Source organism: Tiliqua scincoides, chromosome 14 (genome assembly GCF_035046505.1).
Source record: "Tiliqua scincoides isolate rTilSci1 chromosome 14, rTilSci1.hap2, whole genome shotgun sequence".
NCBI classification, from domain to species: Eukaryota; Metazoa; Chordata; class Lepidosauria; order Squamata; family Scincidae; genus Tiliqua; species Tiliqua scincoides.
This window is the reverse complement of record NC_089834.1, coordinates 13,903,769-13,917,930: the sequence shown is the minus strand read 5'-3', so window position 1 is coordinate 13,917,930 and position 14,162 is coordinate 13,903,769. Positions and strand designations below refer to the sequence as shown.

At 43.6% G+C, this 14,162-nt stretch overlaps 1 protein-coding gene across 4 annotated transcripts in view; it reads right to left on the bottom strand.

The window, feature by feature from the left end:
- Positions 1 to 14,162, bottom strand: part of CLIP1 (CAP-Gly domain containing linker protein 1) — a 68,140-nt gene that overhangs the window by 42,570 nt on the left and 11,408 nt on the right. For 2 of the 4 annotated variants that reach the window (XM_066609545.1, XM_066609548.1), the window contains exons 4-9: positions 10,872 to 10,996; positions 9,344 to 9,560; positions 8,165 to 8,362; positions 7,141 to 7,244; positions 4,982 to 5,042; positions 2,160 to 2,192 (exon numbers count right to left, since the gene is read on the bottom strand). In XM_066609545.1, coding sequence (XP_066465642.1) covers positions 2,160 to 2,192; positions 4,982 to 5,042; positions 7,141 to 7,244; positions 8,165 to 8,362; positions 9,344 to 9,560; positions 10,872 to 10,996 — 738 coding nt within the window. The remainder of the gene's footprint in view (positions 1 to 2,159; positions 2,193 to 4,981; positions 5,043 to 7,140; positions 7,245 to 8,164; positions 8,363 to 9,343; positions 9,561 to 10,871; positions 10,997 to 14,162) is intronic. The other 2 variants (XM_066609546.1, XM_066609549.1) reach the window with 1 other exon arrangement.

Below are 14,162 nucleotides of genomic sequence, written 5' to 3'. Positions count from 1 at the left end.
GAGTTTGTGTGCTTATTCACGATGAAAAAAAGAACCTGGACTAAAGATTTCACAGGCACACAAGTCCTGAAAGTGAGAGCGTGATACTTGCTCCGAGTGCTGCTTCTCAAGTGTGGAGCTCTTTCTTGTCTCCCCACCATCCTGACTGTTTAACCTCAGTGGTTCCCGTTTTCCTGATTCAGCCAGCAAAAGAAACCAAAAAGACTGGTAGAAGCAAGGCAGCTGGTTCTCATAGCTTAAGCCATTTCTGCCCAACGTTGCATATGTGCAACAGGGATCAAATGTATACACCTGTGGGCTGGGAAGTAATGGGTTAATTGCCTCCCAAAAAAAAAGGCTTCATATAATGTGGGGAATTCAGAGGAAAGAATTTTGACGTTGCCTTCTTACGGCAATTAAGAAGGCCTGAGGAAGGTTATGCAAAATGAGTTTAATCCTACCCCTACTTCACCTTGTGCATAAAAGTTTTCAGTAATATTTGTAACATGCCCACTGGTCCTTTGGGCTCTCAGTTAAATGGTACACATATTATCCCCCCCCCCCAAGCCATGGAAAGCTCCATCCCATTTCAGTAGTTGGGTTGCCACTAGAGGCAAAGGAGCAGGCCAGGTCAATTTCTTGGTCAGCTGGCAACCTATTTCTGCATCAGCATCTGCTGACGGGCATAAGCAGTATTAAGTAGGACAGGTGATCATTCCAAGTCTTCCGTGCTGGGGTACTGCAAACTCAATGCAGGAAACGCTCAAACAAAAACCAGAAGCACTAAAAAAACACTTAACAACCATCTCTGAGAAGGAAAAAAGGTCTTCCACAGGGGAAGACATCTGCTATGGAAAAAGGTAAGAGGGGGACCCAACACAGAAAAAATACGGGCGAGCAAGGAGAGCACAAAATACAAAAAAGGGGACAGATTGCATGCAGATTTCAGTCGAATACACCGTGAGCCTGATTTGGGAGAATAACGGAAACCCAGATTGCCGAATAAGCTGTGCGAATGGAACACAAAAGAATGCACAGCAGAAAAGGAGCTTCAGAATTCTATTTCGCTTTGGAGCAGGTGGGAGGAGGCAGCCAGCGCCATTCCATGGATCTTCTTGAAAATTCAATCGACCTTTGTGCATGGAGGAAGTGAGCGACTGTGTCCTTACAAGTGAAAGGAAAAGTCTTCCCAACAGCTGCCTCACTGCCCCCCTCCAAAAGGATTTATCTAAAGAACAAAGATGTCCCACTAACCCACTGAAAATGGACTGATAGGAGATAGGTAGGTGACTGGCTTGTTTTACAAGTCTCTCCCCCTTGGGACCTTCCTCTTAACATTTTGTGAAAGGGAGACCCCTTTGGGAGATCCATTTCAGCCTCCTGAAGTGTCATTCATTGAACACTAGTGGGAGCTCTTGGGTAGCCAGCAGAATTTTGGCAGTAGTTGAAAGTGGTGGAATTTCTTGTTTTAAAAAATGGACCCAAGATTAGTATATTTCTATAAAAAAAACTTTTCAAGAACTATGTATTAAAACTTGAGGACTGGGATAAAATACTAACAAAGATAGTACCCAATTACAGAGTTTCTTCCTTGAACTAAAAGGATATTATTTATTGTTTGTTTTATATCCTGCCTTTCTCTCCAAAAGGAACCCAAGGCAGTCTACTACTTTAAAAATATGAATTATAAAATGCTTAAATATATAAAATACACACACAACAGAGTATTAAGCTCCTCCCCTCCTCCCGCAAAAGTCAGCTGAAATAGAAATGTTTTTAAGCCTTGTTGGAACTGCCCTGGTCACAGAGTAGAGGGGGGCTGATCACAGATCCTTTGGAAGCAAGTTCCAGGGGTGCTGTGCCACAACAAGAAGGTTGTTTCTCGTTGCCATCCCCTTTACCTGGGACAGAGGTAGAACTCTAAGTAGGACACTGCCAGATGATCTAGGATGAGCCGGACTGTATGGGAGTAGGCGATTTTCAGGGTTCCCCCCCCTTCCACCCTACTACACACATTACTGACTTTAAAGCACTGCAATGGATATCAAAGTTACATGCACACAAACAGGGAAGCTAGCCCCCAGCTGCAGATTAGGTCATTAGTGGTTTAAGTTGGTCATCAGTGGATGTTCTATTGGCAAATAACCCATGTTAAGGTGGATTTTCAGATGTCCTCTTACATTCTCAGGATCTTCAGAAATCTGCCTCTTTCGCTATCAGCAAAAATTAAACAAAGAGAGATTGCCTAAGTGCTCAATACTAAGGACAAGATACAAAACAAGAGGAGACAAAAATATTTAGTGCTTCAAACTAGGGGTGGATTTACACAGTTGCTTCTTGCAGAGGGAGATTATTTTTCCACTTTCCCAGTGACAAGATCTGATGAGAATTACATGAAATTTGGAGAGGGGGGTGTCATGAATATGTACATGATAGTCCTAGGTGGGAAGTGAAGCCTGAACCAAACTAAGTCAGTAACGGAGAAGTGGCTCGCAGTTCCTAGCTGCAAGAATGTGAGTAAACAAACAAAAAAGATTGTTGCCTCTCCTTTGCTGGCCAGAAAGGACAGACAAGAATTACAACCCATTGGAATGTTTAGCACCTCAGTAGGCTGAGGGGCGCCTGATCAAGCGGAATGGAATGCAGCTGTGGATCTCTAGTTGGGAGGGGTAAGAACTAGGAGGGCTGGCAACCAGACCCACTCCGAGAAGGTTCTGTCCTCAAAAGTTTCTGATGGGACAGTCTAAATAAGTATGAAGTCACCTCAGCACTATTAGCAAAAGAAGTATAATAATGAGTGCCCCAAGGGGTGTGTCCAGCTGTTCTTGGGCAGAGTTTTTGGGTGCAACATCCTGCACGCCTATGAGCTCCAATTGTCCACCATGGGCATCTGGCCTCACAGGTAGCCTGGCGCTAAAAGATCTACAAGAGAAGCTGACCCAGGTGAGAGATAGGGATTAATAGAGAAAGTCAGCTAGCTTTATTATTTTATTGCTAATATGTTTCCTAGTTGTTTATGCCTCTAGCATTTGCTGCCTTATGTAACCTGATGTATTTAATAAACTAAAATCTCTTTTACTAAGTTGTTTCATTGTCTGCTGGGGACAAAGGTTCAGAATCCTGCCTAGCCGTTCAGCAAGCTACCAAGTACTCATTGAGGTCTAGTAACTTGAGGACTGAAGCTTTAATTGGAGAAAGCGCTCAGTGCCTGCAAGGGATAGAGTTAAGCCTAGAGAGTCTCAGTGTCCCTGGACTGAGGCACTGGCATATACAGGGTGGTGGCAGTACTACTAAATAGGGGGGCCTTGAGGGCTTTAGGGTTCAAGAACCAAGAACTCTGAGCACCCCAAACCCCCTAAGTTTGCAACAGGGGGTGGCCACACACATGTGCACGTATACCTAGAAGTACAGAAACCAGCTCCTATGGTATGTTCCTATACCACTGGGAGCAGGTACAAATGCTGCAACCATGTGGGCAGAGTCTTTCCTTCTAGGAAGCTGCTGTGTAGGATGGGAAAGGCCCACGTGATCTGCCACACCCGTATGGCATTCACAAATACTCTTCTGTGGCAAGAGATCATACACTACAAGGAAGCAACTTCCACACCACTCTGTTGCTCATGTAAGTGGAAAAGAGCGGACGTGTAAGTGTGCAATGGGGTTTGGGCTGGGTGATGTCTCAGTGACAAAGGTCACTTTAAATAGAGTGAAGAGGTCATAGCTGTGTGGTAGAGCAAAAGCTAGGAACACAGAAGGCTGCAATTTCAGACTCTGGCAGCTCCAGGCAGGACTAAGAAACCCTCCCCTCTGAGGTCCTGAGGGACGCCATGCCAGCCAGCGTAGACAAAACTGACAAGGCTGACTCAGCAAAAGGCTACTTCCTATGCTCAAAGTGAGTCACAATGTGAAAAGTCGGAGAAGCCTGTTTGGTACGAAGCCAACATACATTCAATAAGGCTAAATTTCTGGGATTTTCTCAAAGACTGAATGGATGTGCTTGAAGCCTTCAATACAATCTGTGAAATTTAAAAATAAAGTTCATTTTTCTCCTAGTTATTGATAAACGAAAAAACAAAAAGAAGAACACACACGCGCACACACAAGATCACAGGCTGAGAAGGTTAATGAGCGGTCCACGGAGAGTCTGGATAAAAATGGATGAAAGATTAACGTAAAATAGAACGAAAGGATGTTAATGTGAAATGGACAACTCAACACAAGGCTGGCACTTTCAGCCCCAAATGGTTTGCAGCTCTGCAGTCAGCTTGGAAATTAGCATTGCCTAGGACACTAGGATGAAAGCATCTAAGCAGACTGCTGCCTTTTTTTTTTTTAAAGCACATTAGAAGTAGCTTTAATATAGCCAACATTATTAATTAAGTTTACAAAACTGGCAGTGTCTTCAATGTCTCCTTCTACTCTTGCCCTTCAAACCAACATGTACCTACACAGTTTGGAATGATATGTGCCTTAGTACTGAAATAAGAAGATGGCCCTGCTCATCTTTAACAGTGGCACTGAACAAGTTCAATGAGAATACACTCTTGGAATTTACTTCTTGGCTGAGAAATGCAGAAAGGAATTTAGCATAAATAATTATCCAGGTTAATTAGCATTGTTTACTCGCCTCTGTTTCAAACACTGCAAGTTTCACAGTCGGCAATTGCACTGAATAACTTGGAAAAGCATCGAGAAGGCATTGCATAAAAAAGCAAGAAGGGCGGAATTAAAAACACGAGAATGACGTTGAGTTACTTGTTCAGATATAGAAGCCATGACAAAAAATTAGGGGGGAAAACAGAGTTACAAATCCTATAAGTCACAGAGCTTCAGAACATATTCTGGAAAATAAGATAATGGTATCAACACTTGTTAGGCGAATTCCCAGGCTGTCAACCAATAACAGAGATCCTATCTTATTTGCTTAAGACTGGCAGTGGCTAGGCTTGGCTTTCAACATCCTACCAAATAGCCAGTTTTAACACAGCTGGGGGCATTTTACCTCTAAGTCTCCTTTGGTAATGGATTCTTCTTCTACACGGAATTGGAGGTCTTCAACCTTTCTGTGAGTAAAAAAGCAGAGACAAAGATGGTCAAGCACCACAGCAACAGAATTTCAATTACTTAGGAAAGGTACGAGATGTCAAAACTCACAGGATCAAACTGGGATTTCTACAGATGAGGCATCAATTCCCTGCTGCCATCACAGGAACTGCAGTTGTTCCAGATCAGGCCGTTAGCACAAAGAGTCCATAATCCAAAGAGTCAGGTGAAATAGGAAGGTCCACCTGATATAAAAGCTACTACCATTGTTCAGCACCAGTTGCCACTGAGGAAGATAAAAGACGCTCCCTCTGCATTACACTACCCACTTCGCTTTGCTTTCTTGCTCTCTTGTTTTTTCCCCTTTTGGGTTTTATTTTCCTTCAAGTGGAGTGATGGGTTTGGGGAGGAAGCACCTGAATATTGTTCTAAGCTATTTGTCTTAACGTTAAAAAGGGGAATGAGAGTGATTTTTTTTTTTTTTTGCAATCTTGACAGCTGTTTCTTATGGTACGCATTCTCCTAATCTTTCCAGAAAAATCAATAGGATTTGCCAACCCAAAATCCAAACATACAGAACAGCACAGAGCACTTCCTCCTTTTCCACAGCCAAAAAGAGGAAGTCCTGCCTGCCTACAAGTGCCAATCCTATGTGCTGCATTGTGGACCACACCTGAGGATGACAGACAAAACATGACAACATCTGTGTGAAGTTAAGCAGAATTGTACAGCAAGCATGATGTGTGAAAAAGTCCCTTGTCAGAACAGAAAACAAGGTACTGCAGGTGGGGAGGGAGAGAGTCAGTTTTAAATCTGCATTTCTCAGTTGTAATCTGTTGAGTCTGCAATCTTTCTGTGGATGAAAAGCTACAGGCGGTTCAATTGCAATTAACAAGGGAAGTGGGAGAAATCCTAGGTGGCCAAAGCTGTAAAATGCCAGTTCAGCTAATACACACTTGCCAAATACAACCAAACTGTTAGGTTGCTTAGCAACCTGCTCAAGGTGAGCTCACAGCCGACCAGGGACAAAGTTAAAGCAGTCCCTGAACTGGAATTTCCATGCCTTGCAGTACTGATGTTTTATTGCTACCCCATCATCCTAAGGCAGGGGTGTCCAAACATTTTGGCAGGAGGGCCACATCATCTCTCTGACACTGTGTGGGGAGCCAGGGAAAAAGAGAATTAATTTACATTTAAAATTTGAATAAATTTACATAAATGAATTTATTAGAAATGGAACTTACATGAACGAATGAAGGTCTTAAAGTAGCTCAAGGCCTATAAAAAGCCTTGCACAAAGCAAGGTCGGCCTTTCCTTTGCTGCCACTGCTGCATCACAGACATGAAACAGCAAGCAGTGGAGGGAGCCCTAGCCCCACGGTTCAGGTGAGAGGTCGAACAACTGTCCTCAGGCTGGGAGCAGTTGCGTCGGGCCAGCACGGGCTCCAGCAAGTAACCAGAGGGCCAGAGGCTCATTGGAGACTAGGGGCTCCCCGCAGGTTGGATTGGGAGCCCCCAAGGACCGCAAGTGGCCCCCAGGCCGGGGTTTGGGCACCCCTGTCCTAAAGTAAAGAGTCTGCTCACAGAGTTTGCAAACATTACTACTAAGTTTATGGAACAGTTTTAGGTGTGCAACATTATTTCCCGTGTTCATCTGGTTCCTCCTCACAGCCCTGCAAAACAGGTCACACTAATATTCCCATTTAACAGAAATCAAGACCAAGGGCACACCCACCACCTATGGAATTCCTGGAACTTTGGGGGGGAGGGGCTAAATATCTCAACGTCACCAAATCCCCAAGATTCTTCGAGAACAGCCATGACAGCTTGAAAGAGCACAAACCGTGGTGAGTTTGTCCTACGGACAAAACAAAGAGAGGTTTCTCAAGAACACACACTGAATCAAAGGGCAGACGCGGCACGGAAGCTAGCAGTCAAGGTTTGTCCGCAGCATCGTCACCAGGATTCGTACCAAGCACTTCTAGTTCTTCTTTGCTCTTCTTCAGCATCACTTACATATTATTGTTCAAAACCACCCAGTGAATGTCGGGAATTACAGTTTGTCCCAAAAGATCCACACACACCTTTCCAAGAGTTTTTTGTGCAAGCTCAGTTTACCTTCTCTCCTCTTCCAGCTGGTTGAGGAGTTCTACTTTCTCTCTATCAGCAGCTTCAACCAATGCCCGCAAATGGTCCATCTTTGCTTCCATTTCCAGTATGCGCTGATTAACAAAGATGTATAATTGAATTAGTTGCTCATTTATTTACAACGGGCGATACAGAACTCTGGATAAAATCTACGTATGTGGCAGACGGTTCCAAAATGGTGGCTTGATTCCCTTTTTCCAAAAGGAACCAGGATCACAATCACCCTGGACTGGAATTTGCCTGCAGTGGCACATTTTAAAACAAGTTTTATAAGGCTGGAATAATGAATTCCTAAGAATAATTCTTCATTGGAATAATTCTTCATCCTAAGAATTTATTCGGTCCAGTGCAGGAAGTATTTGGATAGTAAGGGTTACAGAATCACTTAGAACGTGAAAAAAAAAAATCAATAGTCATTTAATCCCTGCTAACACCAGAGCCTCCTTGGGATACCTGGTAAACTTCCCCTTCAGAGCTGGCCCAGGACATCCTGATGCCTGAAACTGTTGTGGTGCCAGAGGCTGCCCCCTTGACTGGGTGGCCCAGCCACTGCCCCTATTGCTCCTCCTCATCCTGCTACTCCCTGGGTTTTATAAAAAAGAAGAGTGAAATAGAGTGGAAGAGGAAGTGTGGCAGAGGGGAGAATGGTGGATTCGTCTTGATGAGGAGCACTTGCCTCCCTCCACTCCCTGAATTCACAAAGAAAGAGAGGAGTAGAAGAAGAAGAAGAAGCATAGAGAAGAGAGGAGTGGTTGATTCCATCACTCTCCTCCATACCTCCTCTTCCACTCCCTGCTTCCTTTTTGAGTCCAAGGAGTGATGGAGGCAGCAGAGAGGTGGCAAGGTCCCTGCCAATCTGCCCCTTGACCGCCTCAGTCAACTTCATGGATGGTCCAGTTCTGTTCCCCTTGTTGTTATTGTTGTTGTTGTTTTTGGCAACAGCTTCTTTTTTTATCCCAACACTTGCTCAGGAGACAAAGCACCCCCGGCCTACCTGATCGTGTCCATCTTGTGCCAACGCTAGCTGCTGCTCTATTTCCCCCACATGACTGGTGGCCTTGGCAACCTCTGCTCTTTCCATGTCCCTCTCAGCCAGGAGCTGCTCAATGTGCTGCTGTTTTTCCTTCAGTGCCTCCTGCAGAGCAGTGGTGCCTGAAATCTTCCTTGCATACCGCGAAGAGGTTTCTGTCAACTTCAAGGACGACACATGCATTTTAAGAGCTTGGCTACCATAGAAAGCACTTTAGCTCTACATACACTTTAGCTCTACAGATCACTACCAGCCTCATGAAATACAGTGCAGGAACCGCTGTAATTCTGCACACATTTAATAAAGGGAAACAAAGGGTTGGCTTCAAGCTAAGGTGGGAGCCTCAACAACTGACTAGGTTGTTAAGCTGCTAAGCATTCTTCGACAAGGGCACAGTCAAAGTAAATACAGAAAAAATCCACCAATCTGGGATCGCATGCAGCAAAAAAGGAAGTTGCTAAGAGTTCTCAGCTTTATAATTCTGCAGTCTAGGTCTTGCAAAATGATATGGTTATGATAAAGTCATGGTTAACTTGAAGCCAAAGAAAGAGGCCTTAAGACCAAATATATACTACTACTAAATATACTACTTTTAAAATAGTTAATTCTCAAGCAAGTAATATTAACAACAACAGGTATTTATATATTGCCTTTCAGGACATTGGATTGCTCCTTTGACTTTATTAAAGTAGGTGCAAATACAAACTATTTTTTAAAAAGTAATTTACGTTGAAATTAACGTGGGCCAGGACCGAAATACATCACTGAATCCTTGCCACAAATACTCAGAAGCAAGTCCCACCGACTTCAGTTTCATTCAAACTGCAGCCTGGGGAAAATGCTGGTGTAGACCCCAAGCAGATAACACAGAAGCCCTTCACCTTATCTGACCCTTTCTTATTTAAGCAGCAATTGTTAGTTTGACAAATGGTAAGTACACAAAGCTTAAAAGTAAAACTAACTCTTATTCTCCAGGGCTAGCTAAGGTTTCTTTCATGCATGCTTTCAGTGAGCAAAATAAAATGGAAGACATTGGACAATGAGAAAAACAGCCTATGCTCTTGGCGAGATCTGTGCTGTGCCAATTTCTGCTCGGGAGGTGTGAGGAGGAATGTAAAGCATGCAGTAAGGAAAGAAGCTTACTAGTCCTGTACGGCTTGGCTTGCTGCTTACGGATGATGCCACAGAACTCAGTGAGCTGAGGGAGGAGGCACTTGGGCTGCGTTTCAAGCTCGAGGGAGTTGGGATGACTTTCCTGACCGTCGTCTTGGCTTTTGCTGGTGTCGTGGAGGGGAAGCCAATCTTGGTAACTTTATGAACAGGGGCAAACAGTCCATACTTGGGTTGGCATTGAAAGTACCTTTAGGAAGGGGGGAAAGAGAATATACAAAAATGAGCACATGTACCACAGTTACTGATATCCTAGCCCAGGGGTGTCCAAAGTTTTTGGCAGGAGGGCCACATCATCTCTCTGACAACGTGTCGGGGGCCAAATTAATTTACATTTCAAATTTGAATAAATTTACATAAATGAATATATTAAAGATGAACTTATATGAATGAATGAAGGTCTTGCAGTAGTTCAAGGCCTGTAAAAGGCCTTGCGCAAAGCAAGGCTGGCCTTTCCTTTCCTGCTGCTACTGCATCACAGACGTGAAACAACAAGCAGCGGAGGGAGCCCTCATCCCACAGCTCACTCGAGAGGCCAAACAGTTGCCCTCATGCTGAGAGCAGTTGCATCAGGCCAGCGTGGGCTCCAACAAATCTCTGGAGGGCCAGAGGCTCATTGGAGGCTAGGGGCTCCCTGAGGGCCACATAGAGAGGCCTTGAGGGCCGCAAGTGGCCCCCGGGCCGGGGTTTGGGCACCCCTGTCCTAGCCTAATGAGCAAGGAAGGGGTTTCAGTGCTAATATTTCAGTGCTAATATTTTGCAGCAGGAACCATTCAGAGATCCCTTCCACAAGGCTAATCAGCTTGGTCAACAGGATTACACCAGTATAAGACCACATGGAACAGCTCTCACATCTTGTGTGGGCTGATTTTTAAAAATTATTCTCTCTTCCTGTGCATTTTACTAACTGCATGCTGCAATACTTAGCATGCAGACAGACGCCACTCTCTATTCACTACTCGCATTTCCCAAGACATGCAGTAAAGGGTTTGCACTGCTCTTTCACCTCCCATAACCCCAAGGATGTTCTATTTTAAGCACATACTCAAGCATGCCTTCTGAACTGTGTGAATGAGGCATGTTTTGGAGATGGGGCAGATAAAAAAAAATCAAAGCAGCTAAAAGTTTGGGGTTCTCCATGTCTTCAACAACAAAGGAAAAATTTAGAGTCATAATGTGAATCATGTCAGACAGTTCAGATGCATCATGGGAGGGTGATAAGAAGCCTCATGAAAATCCTGGTAATTGCATAGCTCCAAGTACTACTTACATGCTAAGAAACTGGGTCAGATATTAGTTTCTACTCTTTGTGCTCCGAATTCTGTGCAGTCCAATCCAGCACACATTTACTTAGAAGCATATAATTGACATCAATGTGACTAACTCCCATGTAAGTATCCACAGGATTACTTTTGGACCATCTGCAGTCTTAGTCTGTATGCAGCCAGGGGTAGCAGCCTGTCTACAAGGGTGAAAGGGATCACCTGGATTATACACCAACCTCGTCCCAGCCACCGCTCCATCATTTTTTCCCAGTGGTTCGTCTAATTCAACGCCGCACCACTCTCCCTTGGCAAAGTCAGTCTCTCCTAGGAAACGGACCACACCAGCTTTTGTACCACCAACCTGATTTTGAGGAGAAAAACAGAATGAGAAAAAAATTATACAATACCTTAAAAGACACAATTGATCTATGCAAATTCACTTTATATACTCAAAGTTGTTTTGCTTTTCAGCTCTCCAGTATAGAATTTAGCCACTTTTCCTCTTCCATATATGATTACTTGCTTTAATGTTTATTCAATGCATACAGTGCAGCTGTGAAAGAAATGTGCTGATGAAATTGTGTACTAGGTTCAAAGATAAAGATACAGGGCTGTGTGGACAACAATTAGTCTTCCAGGCAATTCTCATCATTATCCAAAAAGCTTCAGTTCTTAAAGTTTTTTAAAAAGCAACCTTGTTAGCAACTCTGTAATTTCTAGCTTTACCCACAGTTAGGTGTGCTTACTAACTATGCTTACTGAAAGAAAGAGCTGGTCAAAGTTCTGCCTTCTGGCAAGATGAACTTCTAAAAAGAATAAGGAAAATTTTGTCTTCATCTAGCAGTTCCCCAGTGGTTTCTCAGAGCTGTCTCTTTCTGACTTTGACAAGACAAAAAGCAAGCATAAAAGAAGAGCATGGCTGAAGTAGATCACTGCCTCATTTTAAACATCACACCAAACCATGAGAAAGAAAGTTTAACTATATTTTGATGCGTTGTCCAAACTGACAAACTATGTTTTGGGATCTGTGGGCAAACCAGAGTCAGAAACCATGGTCTGAAGGGGGTTTTCAAAGCATGGTTTGTGCTAACTATAAGCCTGGTATAACGTTTGAACTAAGAAGCCACATTTACAGCTAGCGTTTCGCCACCAGAGGCCATCGCAGCATAGAAACAAAACTGCTGAGGAGATGGAAAATGAATGAAGCCAAGCAAATCTAAAGTGAAGGCTCTCCATTTGGAAGTTCAACACATGTCTTGGGTTTAAAACTACAGCATATACCATGCTCTGGTACAATGTCCAAATTGACATCATTGAAATGTCTGAAGTGACTGTGAATATACCTCCAACAAGCTGGCAGGAACTGGTCCTCACATATGCCAAATTCAAAATAGTAACTTCAGGAAGTCGTTTGCAGGCAATAAGTTGAGCTATTTTGGGCAATTTATTCTTTTGGCAGAGGAAGTTACCTGCTGCAACCGCCAACAAGCCCATTTGATCAGAAATGTACCCTTTAACCTCAACAGGGAGCTTGAATAGTGAACGACAAACACCAAAGTAATTTCGGGCTGGCCTATTTATAAATACAAGTTATGCAAGAATTTAAAACTGTGAAATTTTAACTGCAGCTGTTAGGAGCTTTCTGTGTTGACTGCAGAAACTATATCCGTGTTTTTTAACCAGTGGTACAAGTATTGCTGAAGGTACTTCACAGAATGACAAGAGGTGCTTGCCTACGTGGATTATTCTACAGTATGCCCCTGCTGTTATGGGGACCCATTGGCAATGCTCGCTCAGGCTCAACCCCACTGGGAGGGGAGGTAGCTGGGGAAGTAGCGTACTGAGAGGATGTAGCAGCCTGGACCCTGCCCTTTAAAAGAGGGCAGGTAGGACACAGAGTGGCAGAGAGGCATCGGCAGCCAGTGAGGAAGCCTGCAAGAATGTCTATGGTGAGCTGTCCACTCCTGCACACAGCAGATGTAGTAGCTGCAGGGGGGGGGGAGAAGGCGTTCAAAATCCTGAACTATATGCAGGGTGACCCAAAAGTAGGTGGACAGTAAATTATAACATTTATTCCACCTACTGTCGGGTCACCCTGTATATTATTATTATTAACAGTATTTATATACCGCTTTTCAAAGGAAAGTTCACAAAGCGGTTTACAGAGAAAATCAAACAAACGACTAATGGCTCTCTGTCCCCAAAGGGCTCACAATCTAAAAATATATATACAATTTGACTTGGGTAATGTATATAAAAGAATCTTAAAATTACTTGCCTGTGCTTACACAAAAGAAGAACCCGTCTCCACTAAATGTTTTTTAGAATATCATATATAATGGGCTGCAGGTCTGACTGATTGTATGCTGTATTTATTTTAAAATTGCAATTGGGTGGCTAAAATCAGAATGGTTAAATCAACTCCTAATCCCAGGAGTGGCTCACAGTTTACTCAGCCTGGATGTTCAGGCAAAGCCTGTTTCAACATGAGATGCATCTTCAGGACGTCATGAATACAAAACTTGATGGATCAGCAAGGTTATTCCCTTCTACTCACCTCAGAGCTCTTTAGGTAAGCCTTGCTTGTCAGCGTTAACTTTTAAAGCATTGACACCACTTTCCATTAACCGCATATAAGGTGCCGAGTGTCTTAAGCGAGGAACTCTGGCAGTAAGGCTCAGGTTCCTTTGTGCTGTTGAGCTATAAGCCTTGCCTGCTCCACAGCTCCCCCACAACACTAGCAGGAAGGGCAGCTGCTAAAGGCAGCTAAGCCAAGAGAAATCAGGGAACACTAGGACACAGCAGTGGCCAATGGGAGAACTTAGCTTCCAAAACCATCAGAACCCAAAGTTGTCGTCTCCCATCCCCTTTTGAAAACATCAACCTAGACAAGGTTTTGTTTACCAAGAACAAAGGCAATATTACAACGCGATCAAAATAGCTGCACTAGTGACCTTCACTCATACTGAGGCAGAGTGCTGAAAAATTGAAGAGCAAAGAGAAGATCTGCCAGTTTTTTTTTTAGCCAGGCACAACCACTCCATATAATTCAGTGGAGATGGAATAAAATAGTAATGAGCTAGAGAGGCTGATCTGCAAATCACTGGGACTTTTGCAAGCTCGGGAGGGGTGGGAAGAGAATGCAACTTTGGTACCCAGTTGAGTTTTTAATCACAAGCATGGATAACGCTGTGATTAAATGTCGTTTGTCAAATTCAAAAACTGAATGCATTTCCCGCAATGTGGAGTGAAGGGAGATGTTTATTTCTCTCTCTCTTTTTTTACAGGCAGACACATAAAAAGCTTCCTGATGAGAGCAGATGGCATGAGCAAGCCCCACCATGTAAACAGACATCTTTAAAATCCCACTTCTGCTGAACACAAGACTGAAGATGTGGGATGCAGCACCAGCTTCCTTCCTGGGACAGTGGCCCAAATCATCACCTTCTGTATACACAGAAATGCATCAGCATATTTTTAAAAAATGGCTCCAGTTAAATACTTTATTCTCCACTTGACTGTCCCAA